Below are 21,026 nucleotides of genomic sequence, written 5' to 3'. Positions count from 1 at the left end.
TACTACTCCAGCCACTAGTTCACGTGATAGTGATAGGATTCCCAACTGAAAGGGCCTGTAGCCTATAACTCGGCCACTCACAAAGTCTGTAGATCCTTCATATATGGTTCACTATGTTAATGGTTAGGGTTAGGGACACTATAGCGAACAACATGAATGACCTACACAAAGTCCCTACGAAGTAGGTAGGTAAATATAGCCGCTAAGTCACCTCGGATACTATCATCTATGCATATAGATACAGTAGTTCCCCACACATAAGAAACTGGAAATGAAGAACTGTTAGGCTAAAATTTGGTATCTTATACTGCATTTTTTATAAGAACCGCACAGTAAATGTATAAGAAATCGTCTAAAGGTGTTTAGACTAACCTTGTAAAAAGCAGGTTCTTGTATGTGGCGGAACTACGGTATGTCGCGGCTTTTGACATAGTCTTAGAACTTGGCTCAGTCTAATATGCAGTTTACTGAATATAGGCCTTTTTTTTGCAAACTTCGCTTAAGCTTTTTGTCTGCATATAAATTTTCCCGAGACAACTTTCCTTTCTAGTATCAGAAAGTATACAGAATAGTCAGTTGTAAAATGAGATGGGGTTCTTTAAGCAAAGAGTCGGATCTTTTTACTTATTGTCCTTCGCAGCCGCTTTTGCGTAAGCGTCCGTGTGACAAATAAAAGCCACTGCGAAGGAAACTATCCATTGCTTGAAGTTCTCCATGGATCTACAGGCTTCTATTGACGGAATACAAAGTATTTTTATTCAGTGTACAAGGAAAGAAACCTTGAGGGGTGTCTTAGTCCCTCCTTTGGACCACGCCCTTGTCCAGTGTATGTTTCATAGAGTACAGTATCTCTTTTGTATTTAACCCCCTCTGTAGACATTCAATAAATCAACTCAAAAACAGGTGTGCCATTGCACGTTCTCTTTCTTTAAACTTGTAAAAAAATCGGTGAGGTGATGTTTTTGGTTAAAAGCAGGTATTCGTACCATGGCACCTGGGGAGAAGGGGGACATATAGGGGGGTAATGGTTGTGATACGGGTAGAGGTGGGTGAGGTCGGGAGGGTAATTATGGGGAATGCTACTGTGAGTGGAGTTGGACTAAGGAGTGTATGGGATAGTGATGCAATTGTTTTTACCATGGCATGTAAAAAATGCAATATGGTGATGGTGGTGGCTTTTAGTGCTGTGTAATAGACCACAGGTAACCCAAGCACTCGGTTTGTATTCTAGTACGCAAGAGAATTTGTATAGTAATAAAAAAATGGAAAATTAAAGGAAATAGACTTCACAGTGGACTATGAAGAGCTTGCCGCGTAAACTCGCTGAGATTGTTTGATAGATCAACTACTTTAGCCCCGCCAAAGATCGTTTTGTTAAGCGATAAAACATTCAAAGTGATAAAGACCAACCAACTCGCGTTACGGTGTATCACACATCTCGCGTTACGGTGTATCACACATCTCACGTTACGGTGTATCACACATCTCGCGTGGTGTATCACACATGTCACGTTACGGTGTATATCATCTCGCGTTACGGTATATCACACATCTCGTGTTACGGTGTATCACACATCTCACGTTACGGAGTATCACACATCTCGCGTGGCTTGTCACACATCTCACGTTACGGTGTATCACACATCTCGCGTGGCTTGTCACACATCTCGCGTTACGGTGTATCACACATCTCGCGTTACGGTGTATCACACATCTCGCGTTACGGTGTATCACACATCTCACGTTACGGTGTATCACACATCTCGCGTTACGGTGTATCACACATCTCACGTTACAGTGTATCACACATCTCACGTTACGTTGTATCACACATCTCGCGTGGTGTATCACACATCTCACGTTACGGTGTATCACACATCTCGCGTGGTGTATCACACATCTCACGTTACGGTGTATCACACATCTCGCGTGGTGTATCACACATGTCACGTTACGGTGTATCACATCTCGCGTTACGGTGTATCACACATCTCGTCTTACGGTGTATCACACATCTCGCGTGGTGTATCACAAATGTCACGTTACGGTGTATCACATCTCGCGTTACGGTGTATCACACATCTCGCGTTACGGTGTATCACACATCTCACGTTACGGTGTATCACACATCTCGCGTGGTGTATCACACATGTCACGTTACGGTGTATCACACATCTCACGTTACGGTGTATCACACATCTCGCGTGGCTTGTCACACATATCACGTTACGGTGTATCACATCTCGCGTTACGGTGTATCACACATCTCGCGTTACGGTGTATCACACATCTCGCGTTACGGTGTATCACACATCTCACGTTACGGTGTATCACACATCTCACGTTACGTTGTATCACACATCTTGCGTGGTGTATCACACATCTCGCGTTACGGTATATCACACATCTCAGTTGTGATGAATGAAGAAACAAGCTTGTCTCTTGAGAAATGTCTGAATATTTGCTCAGGGGCATGTGAGATCTGCTTAAGTTGGGAATAAGCTGCTTCGCTACTCTGCAAATATTCAGGCATTTCTCAAGGGACAAACTTGTTTCTTGTCCCTGGACTTCACACATGTCGCGTGGTCTATCGCTTCTCAGGTGTATCAACGTTGTGTAACAATGCGTCACAAGATTTCCGTGAGGTGCATCAAGCATATATAGTCGTCATCAATCATATTGGCGTGACTTCTCTCGTAATATTTATCCGTGGTTAATCCCGAGAGAGTACCAAGCCTAAAATGGTACCATGCAAAGCAATGGGGAATTCAATTCCTTTTACGTAAAACTACATGAAATTGCTACATGGTCACGACAAGCTCATAAAAACGCGAGGACAGGCGTGTAATATTAACCCGAATCTTTCATAACTCTAACTCTTAAATGATTTCTGAAATATTAAACTTTCTTTAATAAGAATTTATTTCAATTTTTCCTTGGAGGTTTCATGCTTTGGACTACCCGTAAAGTCCGCTTTGTTTCCGCGCATGTGATGGCTCTAGTCAGCAGGAGACGATAATAGAAAAATCGACGGCCTCCTGTGGCCAGAGAGTGCTCTAGTTTGCCATACAAAAGGTAAGAGGTCCCGGGAGGTCTTTTATCCCCTAAGGTGTCGTGTCTTTATTGGGTGCACGCATCTGGAAATGCAAACAGTTGATTGAACGACATCCTTATTCATCACAATTAAAAAACGGTACCGTAGAACTGAACAAAACTATACTAAATTCGATTTAACAGCGATACTATGGCATGATACATCCAAATGGATATTTGACTTTCATGCATTGAGATTTTAGATTGAACGGCCAAAACGTTTCGAGAACAATCCGGACCTTCGTGACTTTGGAGCTCGGAGAATTGGAGACTCAGATTTTGTTCGGTCTTGAAACACATATTCTTCCTAGATGCGTAATCTGTGCAAAATATAACATATAATAAAAAAAGATGTTTCTTTTTTTGTAGGCAGCTAGCAATGGGAAGTTTTGCGAGTTTGGTATCCCTGTGTTGCGTGCCTTGCAATCTTCTCTCGACATTTGTATCATATTCCGTGTGTCAATCATTAATGTAGATATCTCATTCTAAGCTTCAGATCACTCCTTTATCAGTACCTATACAGAGGTACTTCAGTAGCAATGCCGTGTGTTGTCTGTTTGCTTGTCTAATCGTGTTCCTTTGGTGCACAGCACAGCGAATAGAGGACTCAATTAGCAAGGGTTCAGAGTGGATGCGAGAAACACGGCGATGGGTATTTGACGATCGTACAAGAAGAGGCAGGGTATTTAGTCGGGGACCTCTGGACTTGGTAAAAATTTCAAGACTAACTTCACGGGATTTCTGACATGAGAGATATCGTGGTGAGTGTTTATAAATTAATTGATTATGTCCGGTCTCTATTTTATCAGTAACATGCTTAACATAGAATAAATATTATCGCAAATATAGCAACTTTCCTTCGACTTACTGCGTGCATCCTCTATACTCTAAAGCATAATTTATACCACACGTGTTTTATACAAACACAACTTGCTATTCTATCCTCGTGCTAAGAAAACATGCTGTTTGTTTTATGAATTCACGCGTAACTTCAAGAATATTTTAGTAGTTGGCAGTAGTAAGCCGACAGCACGGGCTCCGACCAAGACAGCTATTGCGGGTGTGACTAGCGGGTTAAATTTCATCACGATTTTTATTGAATTAAAAACATATTCGAGCCAAACTCACTGTGTGATAGTATAGATTTGTTTCAGGGCCACTGGTCTCTTAAATAATACACAATCAAATAATGAATACAAAGGACATTAGGTGTCCCATGCAGTAGTATGGAATTATAATTTACTTATTTGTATTTTTTATCTCCTCAATGTTCTACAAAACACATAAATATAATAATAGCGATACATAAAAATATCCTTAAACGATGCATCAAATACTGGCATACTCTCATTGCTTAATTGATGCTTTTCTTGTTTTTTTTTTTCAAATATTATTTGTCTCGAGTAGCGTCCATTCTTTTATTAACATTGGGGCTTTGAACTATCTTTGAACTTTAATGATATATAATCATACCAAACACGCACCGTGTCATATTGTACCACACATCCAGTCACACAACCTTGAATGGAAATTAAAACGCTTATCAACTGATCAATAAGTGACTGCAACTTGTTTGTTCCAATCAGATTTATTTTGAGGGGCCTTTCATTGAAGACAAGTTTATTTTAGGCGCGATCAATAATCCCACGCCTCCTCTCGGGTTTCCTTCCTAACATTATTTTTTTTAACATTTTCTTTTGCGTGTGTTCAATTTAAGAAATAATAATCATTAATGCCCAGCTTCCTACAAGCGCACGCATCGAATGTGCCCCCTTGGAGTTAGCCCCCCCCCCCCCCCCCCCCCCACACACACACACACAATGAAGCTAAACTCATTTGTTGGAGTTGATGATATTATTTGATTTCTAAGACATGACAGTTGTTTATATAGACCTGAAGTCTGAATTTTGAAATAAGCGCCTCGTTATTCGAATTAACGCCTCCGTGGGCTTTTAAGCGATTCTGAAAAACTCTATACGCGCCAAGGAAGCCAAAACATCCATTTACGACTCTGTTTCTTTTATTTATTTTTTAAATTGGATCTATTATAATCACTAAAACTCTCCACACATTCATCTATTGATACTAATCAATAACAAACAAAAATGTTCTGGTTATCTTATCCTAGATAAACGATACAATTTATTTCATTATTAGTCCTTTTGAAAACTATTTCAATTTGAATAGTCAATTAACAAAAATTGATACTTTAGTCTGTGTGTTTTTTTTTTGACAGACATAGCGACCCATACTATTCTTAGGTCATTTTTTTCAATGAATAAAGCTCTTGACCTTCGGGTTAGCGAGCTAGAACTTATCGAAGACTGTAAAAAACAGCATGACTTGACAACATTTATTCCAACTAGTAGCAGACGAAAGACCGTACTAAGGAATTTGCGCCGAAATCGCCATGCTTAACATAAGTACAGTGGGACTTACTCATAAATATGTTCTATTTTTAGGTATCTTTGTTATTTTTTGCATTAGAGAGAACATATTTATGAATATTTTGTGATTTTATTTTATGTTGATTTTGAAAAATACCAACAAGAGAATTAGCGGGATTAGAAGGGGTTCATTTACTAGCGGAAGTCAAGCATGATTTCGCAAAACACGTAAACAAGTCGATCAGTATTATTATTATTATTATTATTATTATTATTTTGATCTTATACGAGAATAATTGACGATAAGCACAAAGAACCTAGTATCACATAGTGAAACACCCCTCCCCCTTCCTTATTTGTTTATGCCCTTGTTAGGCTACTCGATCCAGGTAATTGCTCGGGGATATATTTTTCTCAAATTGAATCTAAAATATCCAAATTTTTAAATCAAATTAATTATCCCATACTTCAAATATCAGACATTTTGTTTTCCTGTAATCAATATACAGACAATGTACGTAACTTAAATCCAGGCTATCTATCATAAGATAAAATGAACGATCACGTTTCCACGCATTTTTTACCCAAAACACAGATCATTAGATGCTATCTTTAGGGGCCTCGCGGCATTGAATTTAAAACTTAGGTAAAAATATTATTTTTCAAACAAAGCCGGCTACACTGTAATTTTTGGCACCTGGGAGGTATCGATTACAGCTTTATTTTTGTCATAAGCTCGTGGATAATAGAGATGTTGTATAAGCGGGCTCTAATGTTTAGTACTTGGTCCGTATAAATATATTCATTCTTGTAGCTTCTCGTTTGTGTTTTGACGTCGCCTGCGCATGCGCAGATCTACCTCGCCCTTTTCTCTGTAGACTTTTCCCTTGGCGCCTCGGATTCAGGCTAAAACACCGCCATTTTCTTCATAAACACGGCTTGTTATGCGCTAAGCCCCAAGACCCAGCATAGCACATAGTATCACAGAGCTTAACTGCTACGCGGGAGCTGTCATTTAGCGAAATGAAGGAAAAGGAGAGTGGTGGTTTGAATCAGGTTGGTGCAATCGGCTTTTCTCTGTTCACGTCGCGTGCGAACTTAGAACCACGATTTTTTTCATAATACAAACATAATTTACACCAGGAGACTTTATTACGAACCAAAAAAGTTACATTTTGGATTGTGCTGAATTTTGGATCTCTAAAATAGCCTTAACGTTGTGGAAATTATAATAATGTCTGGCGCTTTAGTAAGTAAAGCTGTCTTCACAATGTAAGGACACTTGAAGTGAATTTCGCTTACTACGTACTTACAATAACTTTTACACCGTAGTCCAGAATGTAGAATTTTTATAGTGACCTCTCAGCCTCATATGGAGAAATCGGTATTTTTCCTGGCTGCAATTGTTGAATGAAGTTAGTATAGCGTGCAGAGGTTATTTTGATTTGTGTCTGTTCCATCGATTGATTGTCCTATTCGGTGTAAATGCCGACTTCATCAAAGCACTACCTTCATGCGTGCCCGCGAATATGCACTATGTTTGTCTAAAGATCTCACTGACTTTTATAGTATACACAAAATTCAAGCGACAGAAAAAAAATGCCTAGATGTTTTGACTTTAAAAGACCGAATTATCGGATTGGAAGCCACTCAAAAGAAAAATAGACCTTAAACCAAACCGTGTTATTAACATTTTTAGCGGTTTTGCGCGCAAGTTATCGCATTTATGCTAAATAGAATGCAGTTTGAGGAAAAATAACCTTACAATCAGCTCGATCTTCTTGAAAATTCACCGTGAAATATGGAAGAGGCTTTGTCACAGATAGAGGTACAGTCATTTGTGTTTAATAACTGGAAACCCTATTCTTATTATTCTTTGTTTTTTGTTTGCGTGTTGCTTGTATAAGTGTCATTGAATGGTTTTTCGGTGCTATAATTTCACATGGAGGCGTGAGCAAGAATATACAACCACACCTAGTAGAAGCTAGTCAATTTAACTCATCTTAAAATCAAACAAAATGTCCTTGATTTATTAACTTTCTCTTGCTCTTTGACTTTTCTCAAAGCAATTTTATTATTACCTTAAAATTGAGCCAGACGTACTTCACTTTTTTTTTCTTACTAGTCCATAAGTCTGCGAAGGATTAGAATAATAATTGCCTGTAAATTTTGGATTATTCCAATTTGATATCAATATAACTATTCATAAATTTTTCCTCAAGTTAACAAAATTAATTCCAATCAGAAGTTTTATAGCTCATAGTATAATATCAATATTAAGCAACCTGAATGATATTATGTGGAAATTTAATATGGGGAATTTTAGCCTATTTGATACTATAGAAAGATTTATTGCCAACTACATTTAAGTGGAATCTTGAGCTAAAATTTTAGCCTATTTGATACTATAGAAAGATTTATTGCCAACTACATTTAAGTGGAATCTTGAGCTAAGTGCTTTCTTATTTAGAGGAAAAGCTGTGTTCTATAATTTTGACTACAAATGTGTGAAAAATGTTCTAGGTTTCTTGAGTGTCAATTTTGATTCCATGAAATCATCAAACTTTAATCAGTATTTATACTTGATTAGCACTAGAATGCATTTTTTTCTGATTTTCTAACCATTTAAAATATTTTCTTTCATCTTTATGCCTCAGACTATTAGCACCTGAACAGGAATGGGATATGTTTAGACATCTTATCATTCTAGTTTTCTTGATGCTACAGACCAAACAAAACAATTTCTCTGATGTCAAATCAATTTGAATAAATATCTTATGTTATTGCTTCTGTGGCCAGAGTTATTAATAGTAGTAGTTGGAGACTGGAAAAAACAATTTCATTTGGCCCCATATAAATGCTAATAAACAGGACTAGGCAACCCCGTACGTGTCTTATACACCAAGAAAAACAAGTGGTACAAGTCATGAAGCAGAATTTCACAAGCCAGAAATATGCAATAATAGAGGCAATATTACGACTAAGAAACATCAATGCAGGGGGGGGGGGGGTGGGTGGGCGGAATCCAAAAAAGTGGACCAAATTTTTCTGGGGTGGGGGAGGGGTCATTTCTCAGATAAAAAATCTGACCACCTTAGAAAGAACAAAGAGGGATTTTTTATGCCTTTGCAGCATCTCCACCTGACGTTTATTTTGTCGGATTTGGCTCATACCAGAGTGATCTAGCTTATGCTTTATAGTTTTGTCTACAAATAGCGCGTCTGTTCAGGACTGAAAGTGGACCTTTGGCTGTCCCCCCCCCTGGGTACAGGCCTGCAATGTGACTGCACTGAGGGTGCAATAAGGTCTCTAAGGTGCTGTGTTAATGTCCCCCTAAGATTATTTTAAAAATCTGAACATGAAGTTGTGAAGCTGTTCACCCACCACAAAGGCCGCAGGTCCACTTTTGGTTCTCAATAGATGTGCTATTTGTAGACAAAACTATAAATCATAAGCTAGATCAGTCTGGTATGGAGTCAAATCGTCAAATCCGACAATAAACACCCCATGGAGATACTGCAAAGGCATACAAAATCTCATTTTGTTTTTTCGCTGGTGTAATTTTTATTAGAGAACCCCCCCCCCCCCCCCCCCCCCCGGGAAAATTAGGTCCACCCTCCAAGAAAAATCCTGGGTATGAGCCTGCACCAGGAGGGGCTATGTAAGAGAAATGGTGCTCCTGACGACGTTAATATATGTTTTAGCATCACACCAGACTTGATAATCCTCATGTAAACAGGATGTTCGCTGTGTGTCATCAGAGATTATTTTCTTGTCAAATAGGCTGAAACTTTAATTATTCTGAGTTCTGGTAATTTGAGATTCCATGTAGATTGCTTACCCTCTTTCCCTCACAGAATTAGTACTATATTAATGGAATGATTTTTTAAGTTATTATATTGATGCCTCCTGTTTCTTTTTAAAACTTTGTTATCCTACTGATACTGAACCTACAGCAGGATTCTATCAACATATAGATGTAAATTAGTTTTTGGCTTTCGTGTGTCCCTCCTATGATAACATGCCTTAGAAATCACATGAACCAGGTGTGTTGCTAGGATTTTCTGAGGGGTGTTGGGCTGGGGGGGGAGGGGAGGCTGCTTGGAGGGCTTGGAGGGGGTTTATAGATAGAGGGGGCTTATTTTAATATCTTTTTCTTTTATTGTTGACACTAGTTATTTTTTGCACTTGCTATAACTTAGTGTGTATATACGTTTGTCTCTAAAACAATAAAGGCATTTTTAAAGCAACACTGTAAAATTTTCGTAGTTGGGAAAGTGTTGTGTTATTAAAATTAAAATAGAGATTTAAATTCATTTGTCAGAAGACGTTTAGGCTTTTATATTTTGACAATGATTTTCGATGGTGCAGAATTTTGATGAAAACTATTTTCATTTATTAAACTTCTAATTATTTGCAGATTGATGTGGCCTTTCTAAGGGCTGCTAGAGCTGGGAACATCGACAAGGTCATCAACTTTTTGAATGATGGAGGGGACATCCATACATGCAATGCTGTAAGTAAAAAAACATACCGAGGCAAAGGAGACTTAAATTTGTCAGGGGTGTATCCAGGAGTCCCAAAAAGGGAGGGAATCATTGCTCTTCCATGGATTTCCTTATATTTCTTGTTATTTTTAAGCCAAATATCCGAAGTTAAGGGGGACGGTGCCCGCTCACCCCACCTCTAAATTGCTTCCGAGTAAAGGCCTGGCTAAACACGCAAACATGTTTGTCAAATATTGAGATCGAACACTCACGCCAGCATGTTTGGCGAAGTGGCTAAACACAAAAACACTTTCATAAACCATGAGCACACGCAGTCTTTCTATTATGATTATACGTTCCATGAAACTGTCATTCCCTGATTCAATCCCTAGGGACACAGTAATCCCTCTGCAGGGTCTGCTAGGTGCATTGATAGTATGTGTTATTATTGGATTAATGACATCATTTTGACCATTAGAATGGGCTTAATGCACTGCATCTGTCGGCCAAGGAAGGCCACCTGGAGGTGATGGTGGAGCTGATAAAGAGGGGAGCGAATGTGAATGCCACGACTAAGGTACTGTCAGTTTTTCTTTATTTTCATGAAATTGATGTAGATCATCAGATGCATAGTTAGAGATGGTTTCAATGGGTGTGCGCACCTTAACCCTCCTTTGATAACCAAAATGTGACACTATTAAAGAATCACCATATCCTAGACGCCCTCCTCAGAAAAAGCAGTAACCAAAACGTCATGTTATTAAAGAATCACCATATGCTAGACGCCCTCCTCAGAAAAAGCAGTAACCAAAACGTGATGTTATTAAAGAATTACCATGCCCTAGACACCCTCCTCAGTAAAAGCAGTACATGCAGCTGTCATTGCAATGGTGTGATTTGGTCTGGATCAGGGACATAGCAGTGGTGGGGCACTCAGGGCAAATGCCCCCCAATATTTGAAGGAAATATTAAAAAAAAAATAAGGAAATGACCATTAGGAGCATGGCTGTGCACCTCAATATCTCTCTGTTTCTGGCCCTTACCTCACCTCACCTCGCCTCCCCCCCCCCCCCCCCCCCCACCCCCACCTCGTTCCCAATATTCCAAGGCCTGCTAAAGCTTGATAAAGGAATGTTCTTGGGCTTTTTTTTTTTGGAAATAGTATCTCCTACTGTGTTTCAGACAACCTATAGATGACCTATTTGAGACCACACCCAACCCCCTTCCCCCAAGGCTGTAGGGCCAAGCTAATCTTCCTCAGTGTTTTTTTTCAAAAGGCATAAAGGTCCCCCTTGAATATCTGAGAAGGTGCATTTGTGTTTAATGTCAATAACCTTTTCTTTGTTATACAGAAAGGCAACACTGCACTGCACATTGCTGCTTTAGCTGGGCAGAGAGGGGCTGTGGAAGTCTTGTTGGAGAACAATGCAACTGTTAACTCTAAGGCCCAGGTAAGGAGACAAGGAGGTGCGCACCTAGGGATGTTCACAGGGTGCACATGCAACTCTCAAGAGAGTCATACTTAACTCATCCCCCTATTCAATTCATCTATATTCTAATCTTGCCATTCTATACCCCTTGTAGAATGGCTTTCCCACTCTTTACAAGGTCCTTTTTGTTGTATTTTACCTCCAGCCAGGAAGCCTCAGATTTAACACTATACGATTGAACACAGTAAATGCAACCAAATAATTATGTCCATCCTCCTTGAGGGTACTGGTATTAGTGGTAGTTGACTAGTGTCACTGAATATACCACACACTTTTAAATTTATGTATGTTCTTACCTTACCATTCTATACCCCTTGTAGAATGGCTTCACCCCTCTGTACATGATCCTATTCAATCAACCTACGTTCTTATCTTGCCATTCTTTACCCCTTATAGAATGGCTTTGCCCCTCTGTACATGATTCTATTCAATCAACCTTCTTTTCTTATCTTGCCATTCTATACCCCTTATAGAATGGCTTTGCCCCTCTGTACATGATCCTATTCAATCAACCAATGTTCTCATCTTGCCATTCTATACCCTTTTATAGAATGGCTTCACCTCTCTGTACATGATCCTATTCAATCAACCTATGTTCTTATCTTGCCATTCTATACCCCTTATAGAATGGCTTCACCCCTCTGTACATGGCTGCCCAAGAGGGTCATGCTGACGTAGTAAAGATTCTCCTCACTCATGGTGCCAATCAGCAAGCCACAACAGAGGATGGCTTCACCCCTATTGATGTAGCCGTCCAACAGGGCCATGAGAAAGTGGTGGCTATTTTGCTACATCATGACTCAAGGGTAAGTGCTACTTGATTACTGTTGTGCCACACCTGTACCGTTTTCATTCTGAATACAGACCCTACCTTTCCTTCACAGAAAGGGTACCGCTCACTGCACACGGCTGCCAGGAAGGACTTTGCCAAGGCTGCTAAGTTACTGCTTCAGAAAGGACACCAACCAGACGTGGAGGCACCGGTTTGTGAACTAATGAAAGTAGTCAAGGGGTTGATCCAAGATTTTAATAATTGATAATTGTGTGCTGGGTGTGGTTCAGAAGTGACTCTAATCAGACAAGGATCACTGATATAAGTGGTCAGGAGCGGATTCTAGATTTCCAACAAGTGTGTATTGGGGGGGGGGGGGGGGGGGGAGGGTGGGAGGGGGGCTGTTTGTCTATTATGAATGAAGTCAGACGTAGATTCAAAATTTCTGATAAGTGTTTCTCAGGTTCAAACTAACTCAATGTCTGTTGTCCATAGAATGGCTTTACACCCTTGCACATCGCAGCCAAATATGGCAATCTTAACGTCGCTACTGTATTGGTTCAGAACGGAGCTACTATTGACTACAAGACGAAGGTACGTCATACACATAGGCGCCCTGATAGCTTTGTGCAGATAGGCTGGGCGCTCGCCTGCCTAAAAACGCCTGCGAGGGAGGCTACGTTGCTGAAGGACATCAACAAACTGGCTCTTACCATGCCTTCTAGACATACCGATAGGCCATTCCAGCGATAAATTCGTGCGTGCATCACCATAGAAATCTCAACTACCAGAATGCAGCGCACACTTTTTTAAGCTTCCAGCATGCGAAGCCTGCGCTGCATGACGGTAGTTTAGGTAGGCTCTCAAGGTGAGTGCGCGCACATGCGCACATGCGCCTATTGAGAGCCCTACCCATAAGCATTTTCTAAACATTATATCTGCAGTTGATCGGTTAGTAGTGGTGACTGTTGGGAGAATTTTTTTTTTAGCCAAAACCACAGGGTACCACTAAGTCCAAAGGACAAAAGTATTCAGTGTAGTTGTTTTTCTATCTTGTAGAACTACATCATCGCGCCACTCCACGTGGCCGCCAAGTACGGACATCTGAACATCGTCACCTTATTGGTAGAGAAAGGCTCTAAGGTCGACATCCCAAATAAGGTAATGTTAACACAGGTAGCCCAATCGATGGCCTTGAGGAATTCTGGGCTTATCAGCCAAACCGTTGCGCACTGTCGCATTTATTCGCTCAGGTGATGATGGTACTGCTCATGCGACCCAATTGTCCAGGCGAGTGTACGGAAACAAGGCTCTCGAGTAAAAATTACCCATAAGGGTCACCTTATCTGCTGGCAGAGGCCCGTCAAATATGTTATATTTGCTTGCTTACAGGACAGCCTAACGCCTCTCCACTGCGCCTCAAATAAATGTTATATTTGCTTACAGGACAGCCTAACGCCTCTTCACTGCGCCTCAAATAAATGTTATATTTGCTTACAGGACAACCTAACGCCTCTGCACTGCGCCTCAAATAAATGTTATATTTGCTTACAGGGCAACCTAACGCCTCTGCACTGTGCCTCAAATAAATGTTATATTTGCTTACAGGACAACCTAACGCCTCTGCACTGCGCCTCAAATAAATGTTATATTTGCTTACAGGACAGCCTAACGCCTCTGCACTGCGCCTCAAATATGTTATATTTGCTTACAGGACAACCTAACGCCTCTGCACTGCGCCTCAAATATGTTATATTTGCTTACAGGACAACCTAACGCCTCTGCACTGCGCCTCAAATAAATGTTATATTTGCTTACAGGACAGCCTAACGCCTCTCCACTGTGCCGCGAGGGACGGCCACGAGAAGGTCGTGGAGTACTTGATCCAGAAAGGGGCCTCGCTTACATCCCGGACCAAGGTAAGAAGGGCAGTGGCGTAGCCAGGATTTTCAACAGGAGGGGGCCCAAAAGGCCCTTTCAAGCATTTTCTCCTGTACTTTAGATAATGTCTCATACATTTACTATATGTTTGGCTGCTAGAAGGGGGGTCCGGGCACCCTGCCCCCCCTGGCTACGCCCCTGAAAGGGTTGCCGTCGGTTTGCTCCGACGAAGGGCTAACGCTCGAAACGTCAGCGCAACCACTCTGTTTCACAGAGGCGTTTAACATACCTTTTCAACCTTGTGTTGAATTATACCGTGTCTACACCACGCCTACGCAGACCATCTAGTTTTTCTACAGCTTGCCTGTAGTCTTTCTAGTTATACCAGGAACGGGTTGAACATGATTATTTGCGGGGAAGGGTATGGGGGTGTGGAGGCGAACACAGCTTTGACAGTAAAACCCGTGCTTGTAAGATAAAGGCCTGTAGAGATAAAGACAATTTTATAAATTCATGCAACTCTTTTAGCCCCACCCTATAAATAGTGAAACAGTACAACGACGGGGATGATATTAATTACTTCAATTAATGTAGACTTTCTTCGTAACCGACCTAAGTGAAGTATAAGAGCCCCTAAAGAGGCGTGGTCTTGAACCGTGGGATCTTGGTCCACACAGGAATGTTAACAGCGTTCTTGTCTTTGCTTCTGTTGCAGCATGGCCTCACACCTCTTCACATGTCGTGCCAAGGAAATCATCCCAATACCTCGGAGCTACTCATCGACAACAAGGCGCCCGTCAACGTCGTCGCGACGGTAAGCGGGTTGTCATTATCGTTTTGCCAACTATTGAAAAAGGTGCTAGAGGAGTGACGTGATTCTGTCGGCGAGCGACTCGGTGCTGTTCGGGAAAGACTCGGTACTGCTCGGGAGGCAATTGGTACTGTCCGCGAGAGACACGGTACTGTTCGCGAGCTACACGGTACTGTTCGGAAGATACTCGGTACTGCTCGGAAGGGAGCAGGTACTGTTTGGGATTGACTCTGTTCTGTACCGGATTGAAATGGCACCGTATGAAAATAGCTGGGTACTGTTCGGGATCGACTCGGTGCTGTTCGGGATCGACTCGGTGCTGTTTGGCACTGTAGAGGATTGACGCGTTACTGTATCGGGTAGTTCGGTACTGTTCGGCAATAACTCAGTGCAGGATTGCACTGTGTTGGGTAGTTCGGTAATGTTCGGCAATAACTCAGTACAGGATTGCACTGTATTGGGTTGTCGGTACTGTTCGGCAATAACTCAGTACAAGATTGCACTGTATTGGGTTGTCGGTACTGTTCGGCAATAACTCAGTACAAGATTGCACTGTGTTGGGTAGTTCGGTAATGTTCGGCAATAACTCAGTACAGGATTGCGCTGTATCGGGTAGTTCGGTACTGTTCGGCAATAACTCAGAACAGGATTGCACTGTGTTTGGGACATATCACCAACAGCCTGACAAAACTAGCCTATAAATATTCGTTTGTTCATGTTTCAGAATGGTCTGACGCCACTTCACATCGCTGCACATTACGGCCACGTGGACATTGCTCAGCTGTTATTGGACAAAGGAGCTGACACAGACGCTAGGGCTAGGGTAAGTCGAGGCATTAGATAATGAGATGCGGGAAAATTGTTCTTAACGATTGATTGTATGACAACTTTGTTTCCACAGAATGGATTCACTCCTCTGCACGTCGCATGCAAAAAGAACCGCGAGCAAGTCATCCAACTGCTACTAAAGTATGGAGCCAATGTCCACTCCGCCAATGAGGTAACATCATATGGCACTTGCAACATACTTGCGGTAATTTCACGCAACTTGCTTGCGGTACCCATGGGCTGCCACACATTTGCAGTTTCATGCAACACACGTCATGCAACACATGGTAATGTATACAGTACGCAACAAACTCGCGCCGATTGTATGCAATCCCGAATCGGACATCTTGCATGCAGCATGCAGCACGCAACATACTCGAGGTTATTGCGTGCAACACCCACATATTTGTAGTTATTTCATTCGCAACAAACCCGTGCTATTTGTAAGCAACCCAAACCGGACATTACATGCAACACACAGCATACTTGTGTTGATTGCATGCAATTTGCGACACAAGTGGACACAACGTGCAACATTTGATATACTAGTTGAACCCTTATGCACGACATTCTGCAGTGGAACCTCGTTTACTAGAACCCTCGAGGGGAACGAAAAAAAAAGCTCGAGTTAGCGAGGGGCTGAAGATTGAGCTATCGGTAATCCACTGTTGATTACAAACTACAGAATTGCTACAATGGAAGATATTCTATAGGATAAAAGCCACATGTTAATGGCGATATGATTGTCTTTTTCAGGGCGGTCAGACCCCCATGCACGTGGCTACTTACTATGGTAACGTCACTCTAGTGCTCATTCTCCTGCAGCACGGCGGCTCACCGGACATCACAAACGTGGTAAGTAAAGGGGACTGGAAATTAATTATGAAATATTGAAAATAGACGAAAGTTACTACCAAGATTAGCGGTCAAATTGGCATGCGTTGTTTTTTCATGATAGTGGAAAATAGTTATGCATCTCAAAAGAAAAATAGCGCCATTGCGCTATAAAAAAGGCGGGAAAACAGTCGCGCGTTGATGTGAGAAAAGGCGGGAAAATTGACGCGCATTGCATGGGAAAGGCGGGAAGAAAGCGCGCTTTGCTGGGAGTAAAGACGAGAAATTTGATGCGCGTTACATGAAAATGGCGGGAAAAGAAACACGTGGCGTTGATTTTGCGCGTTATATTTCACAATCTCGCTGAAAATCAGGTTGAGTCCAGTAGACATAAACAAAATGCATAATAAATGACGAGCCAAGTTTGCACATGGTGCGTTTTACATGATAAGGGTCGCCCCATGACAGGTAATCCGGAACCCATGAAAAAATGAGACTCTAAAATCTACAAACTAGGATCCGGAATCCAAGACTTCAGCTGAAATCCGGAATACAAGAATCCTGGAAAACAAAAATTGAATCCGGAATCCACGGGAAAAAACCCACATGGAATCCGGAATCCACACACTAGGATCCGGAATCCAGAACCCTTTAGGAGAACCTGTCATGGGGCGATAAGGGAGTAATGAATATGTAATAACTCGGGTTATTTGTTGTAGCGGGGTGAGACTGCCCTTCACATCGCGTGTCGTAGGAAACAGATCACCATCGTCAGGCTGCTCCTTAGAAATGGCGCTGCTGTAGATGCAAAATCACAGGTAATCGTCAGATAAATCAAGAGAAAAATTGTCGAAAAAAGCTTCTAAAGGTGAAGTTTTCTGCTTCATTTACCGAATTCAGTCAAAAATTTCGCAAACGCTACCCCCAAATCAGCCAAAAATTCACACATTTTCATACTTGGTTTATTTTTTCTAGGATAACAAATGGCGACCAATTTATGCTCTGAAAATTTCACTTTCTCCTTACTGTAATAACAGGTTTTCCTTATGCGAGATCTGAAAATCTCATATGAATTCGTATCACTGTTAAGCCCGTTTCATACGTCGCAATCTAATTATTTGGATTGGGCACATGAGCAGTTCTACGTCTGAGTTGGTTCAGTTCGGCACGACCGCGCTAGTCGTGCTACACGACAAAGGCACGACACCGAATCAAACGTCTGGCTTTTGAAGTGCCGAATCAAATGCCTCTTTTGTTTTGCTTTATAACAACCGAATCACAAACTCAACTTTTACTGAGTGCCACTCATTTATGCGACGTGAATCGGCACGACAGGAGCGCAACGTATGAATCGAGCTTTAATCATCGATATAGTCGGGGAGTTTCGAATTAATCCCCACATTTAGGGCAAAGGGGGGGGGGGGGGTGGGTGGTGGGATAAACTCACTTGTTTTCAAAATAAGTTTCTAAACCTTGCCCTTCCCACAATGCGTTGCATTGTTGTTGTCTTCATTAGTGAACTTCCTGAGTAATCCATTTTAAGGGACAAGACTTGAGTGCATTATAACATTCAAGTGCCTTTTAGTGAAAATAGAAAAAAAGCGAACAGCATGGATTTCATCGTTAAAATGTCAGCACTGGTAAAAGTTAATTTTCAGTATCTCTTTTTAAATCGCTTTTCTGTAATGCAATAATAATATTCACCCTTACCCCGAGTTGTTATTGTAAATCTCAATTGCGGCGCACCCATTCATCGCAGACATTCATCAATCCGGCATGTATATATTCAACTAGATTCGTAAATAAATAGTCAGAGAGAGGGATGGAAAAACAAAGAAAAGTGAATTTAAAGAGTTTTAGTCTTATTCTCTAAAAGAAAATTGTCGTCTTGTTAGAAATCAAAGCTTTTTATCATTAAAAGCATTTGTTTTTTTCGGCCTTATTGTTTAAACGTGTGTTCTTGTGATTATAAAGTTCAAAATGACAAGGCTTGTTTTGTTTAACTTATTTCTCCTCAGGATCTCGTCTTAAACATTTTATTTGAACTTAACCACCCTTGTGGAATATTGCGTCTTTATTTCAGTTTATCTATAATTTATTTTGCTCAGTTCGCTTTTTCATTTTGCTCCAAGCTGGTCTCAGCCGTTAGTGCGGTTTCTTTTAAGAGATTCCACTTAAATAGTACATCTACATATTAATTGAATCCTTTCACAGTTTTGTATTTTTATCGGTCTTAGTTGGTTTTATAAAATAAGACTTATTAAGGTTTAAAAAAAGAAAACTTTTTGCTCAGATTCTTGTCATGATAACCAAATACCTATCGACATGCCTTGAGCTCAGAACACATTATTCAGGACTTTTAGTATATGAGATGACAATATACCTACGTATGTTTTGCTCCCGCAGGACCGCGCCCCCCCCTCCCCTCTCCCCGTAACGGTGATTGACGTTTGTTTTGTCTCCCGCAGGACCGCGGGCCCCCTCCCCTCTCCCCGTAACGGTGATTGACGTTTGTTTTGTATCCCGCAGGACCGCGGCCCCCCCTCCCCTCTCCCTGTAACGGTGATTGACGTTTGTTTTGTCTCCTGCAGGACCGCGAAACTCCGCTTCACATTGCGGTCAGGACCAAAAACCTCGAGATGACCACGCTGCTGTTAGACCATGGCGCGTCACCTGACTCCATAGACAAGGTGAGCACACGCAACGCGCGCGATGCAACACGCGTATGAACACTCGCAACACGCGGGCGATTTAGAAGGTATAGACAGGCGCCACGACATACTAGTAAGTGATACAAAAGCGAAGCGCGCGCAGCCATTGCGCTCATCAAAACGCCCGCCATAGCCTGTATAAATAATACATAGATAATAATAGTATTTATCAAAGATAGTATCAACCATTTTCGAAGCGATTCACATTTAAAATCCTAATACGCATTGAGTGGGTCATTCTTGTGCTGATGAATACAAGCTTCTAGTCACGTACGTTCAACAAGTGAAATCTATCAATGGCTGTCGTTTTGCTAAATGGTCTAAAGAAGCCTGGGCCGAGCGCGCGGGAGACCTGTGATATTCTAAAACGTTAGGGAGTAGGCTCCATTTCCAAGATGGCTGCCAGCAAGATCGTAGTAAACACGAATTTTACGTTACGTTTTACGAAGTTTACGTTGAAATTCTCGACTTACAAAGTTCTAGCGCGATAAAAAAGCGAAAATATGATTGAAGCGGACTCCCAAATATGGGTATACAATGATAAATAAGGAAATGACAGAGCGAGCTAGAAAAACGACAGTTTTTAAAGCAGATTGACTGATATGCCAGGGTTAAGATATATAGAACCCCTCGAGATGTCTCTGCTCTTAGGGGTTTAGACGCGAAAGAACCTGTTTTTATCATAGTGCTATAAATTTAGCCCATCTTGACAGCATTGCTCCTTGTGACCTCGCGCTCTACAATGGTGACGGATCGAATGTATCATACGTCGATTTGCGTGCGCTGTCATTATCAGGAGATCATATGCTAAAAAAGATATTAAAAATATAGGAATTCATTATCCGCGGGGCTGAGAATGCTTGAAGTGATTCAACTTGATGTGACTTTTGACATTTATCTGTCATTACCATTTAAATTGATCTTGGTAACTTTCTAAATTTGCCATATCGTGTTTGCTCATTTAACATCTCTCGTGAGTTGTGTTATCTCGGAGCTAAGAACTCCTCAGAGTATGGCACCTTATGCAGGAAGCGAATTTAATAAATATTTGTGTTTTTTTAAAATATATTTTTATAATATATTTTAATATATTTTTTTAGTATAAAACCAACCCAAAAAGAGCCATCAGTGGTTGGTCGCATTGTAGCGATGATTAACTGGCCTGCAGTGTAACTCAATTGCTTCTCGGTTTAATTCGATAGCTTCTCGCAATAACTCGTCACGCTCTAGGTGTACTTCGATAGCTTCTGGTTATAACTCGTCGGCCTCTCGCTGTAACTCTCTAGACACTCGTTAGAACTCGCAAGCTACTTGCTAGAGTTCGAATAATTCGCTACCCACTCGCTTAAATTTGCTTGGTATTGCTTTTCTTCAATCATTCGTTAGAACTCGTTTTTTGTTGTTTCTTTTTAACTCGCTGTTACTTGCAAGAAGCCACTGGATAGAACTCACCATATTCGCTACAAACCGCTGACAGGAATTGAGTTAAAGAATGTTGATTAACCACTCCTTTGTTTTTGTTTACAATTGAAAATACAGCTGCTCATATGTAAGTTCTAAATAACCATTCAGGATTGAAGTTTGATAGTTTATTAATAATCTTCTATTGAAAGTTTCTCAGTTACTTGCTTGAATTAGCCGACGAAAATGGATTCTTTGAGTTAATCCGCAATGTGCGGGAGCATAAAATAGCGGCCTGATTGGCCCTCTTCAACTTTGAACAAGGAAGACG

The 21,026-nt window shown here is 41.1% G+C and overlaps 1 protein-coding gene across 1 annotated transcript in view; it reads left to right on the top strand.

Annotated features, from left to right (window-relative positions):
- Positions 1-6,328: 6,328 nt before the first annotated feature.
- Positions 6,329-21,026, top strand: part of LOC5517551 (ankyrin-3) — a 32,423-nt gene continuing 17,725 nt past the window's right edge. Inside the window, exons 1-15 of the mRNA XM_048734300.1 lie at positions 6,329-6,536; positions 9,901-9,996; positions 10,446-10,544; positions 11,320-11,418; positions 12,084-12,263; positions 12,342-12,440; positions 12,725-12,823; positions 13,289-13,390; positions 14,050-14,148; positions 14,826-14,924; positions 15,646-15,744; positions 15,823-15,921; positions 16,506-16,604; positions 17,303-17,401; positions 19,175-19,273. Of these exons, the coding sequence (XP_048590257.1) occupies positions 6,504-6,536; positions 9,901-9,996; positions 10,446-10,544; positions 11,320-11,418; positions 12,084-12,263; positions 12,342-12,440; positions 12,725-12,823; positions 13,289-13,390; positions 14,050-14,148; positions 14,826-14,924; positions 15,646-15,744; positions 15,823-15,921; positions 16,506-16,604; positions 17,303-17,401; positions 19,175-19,273 (1,500 nt within the window). The 5' untranslated portion in view covers positions 6,329-6,503. The remainder of the gene's footprint in view (positions 6,537-9,900; positions 9,997-10,445; positions 10,545-11,319; positions 11,419-12,083; positions 12,264-12,341; positions 12,441-12,724; positions 12,824-13,288; positions 13,391-14,049; positions 14,149-14,825; positions 14,925-15,645; positions 15,745-15,822; positions 15,922-16,505; positions 16,605-17,302; positions 17,402-19,174; positions 19,274-21,026) is intronic.

This window comes from Nematostella vectensis, chromosome 11, assembly GCF_932526225.1.
Source record: "Nematostella vectensis chromosome 11, jaNemVect1.1, whole genome shotgun sequence".
Classification (NCBI taxonomy): Eukaryota; Metazoa; Cnidaria; class Anthozoa; order Actiniaria; family Edwardsiidae; genus Nematostella; species Nematostella vectensis.
The sequence above is the reverse complement of the archived record's forward strand: the minus strand, read 5'-3'. Positions and strand labels throughout refer to the sequence as shown.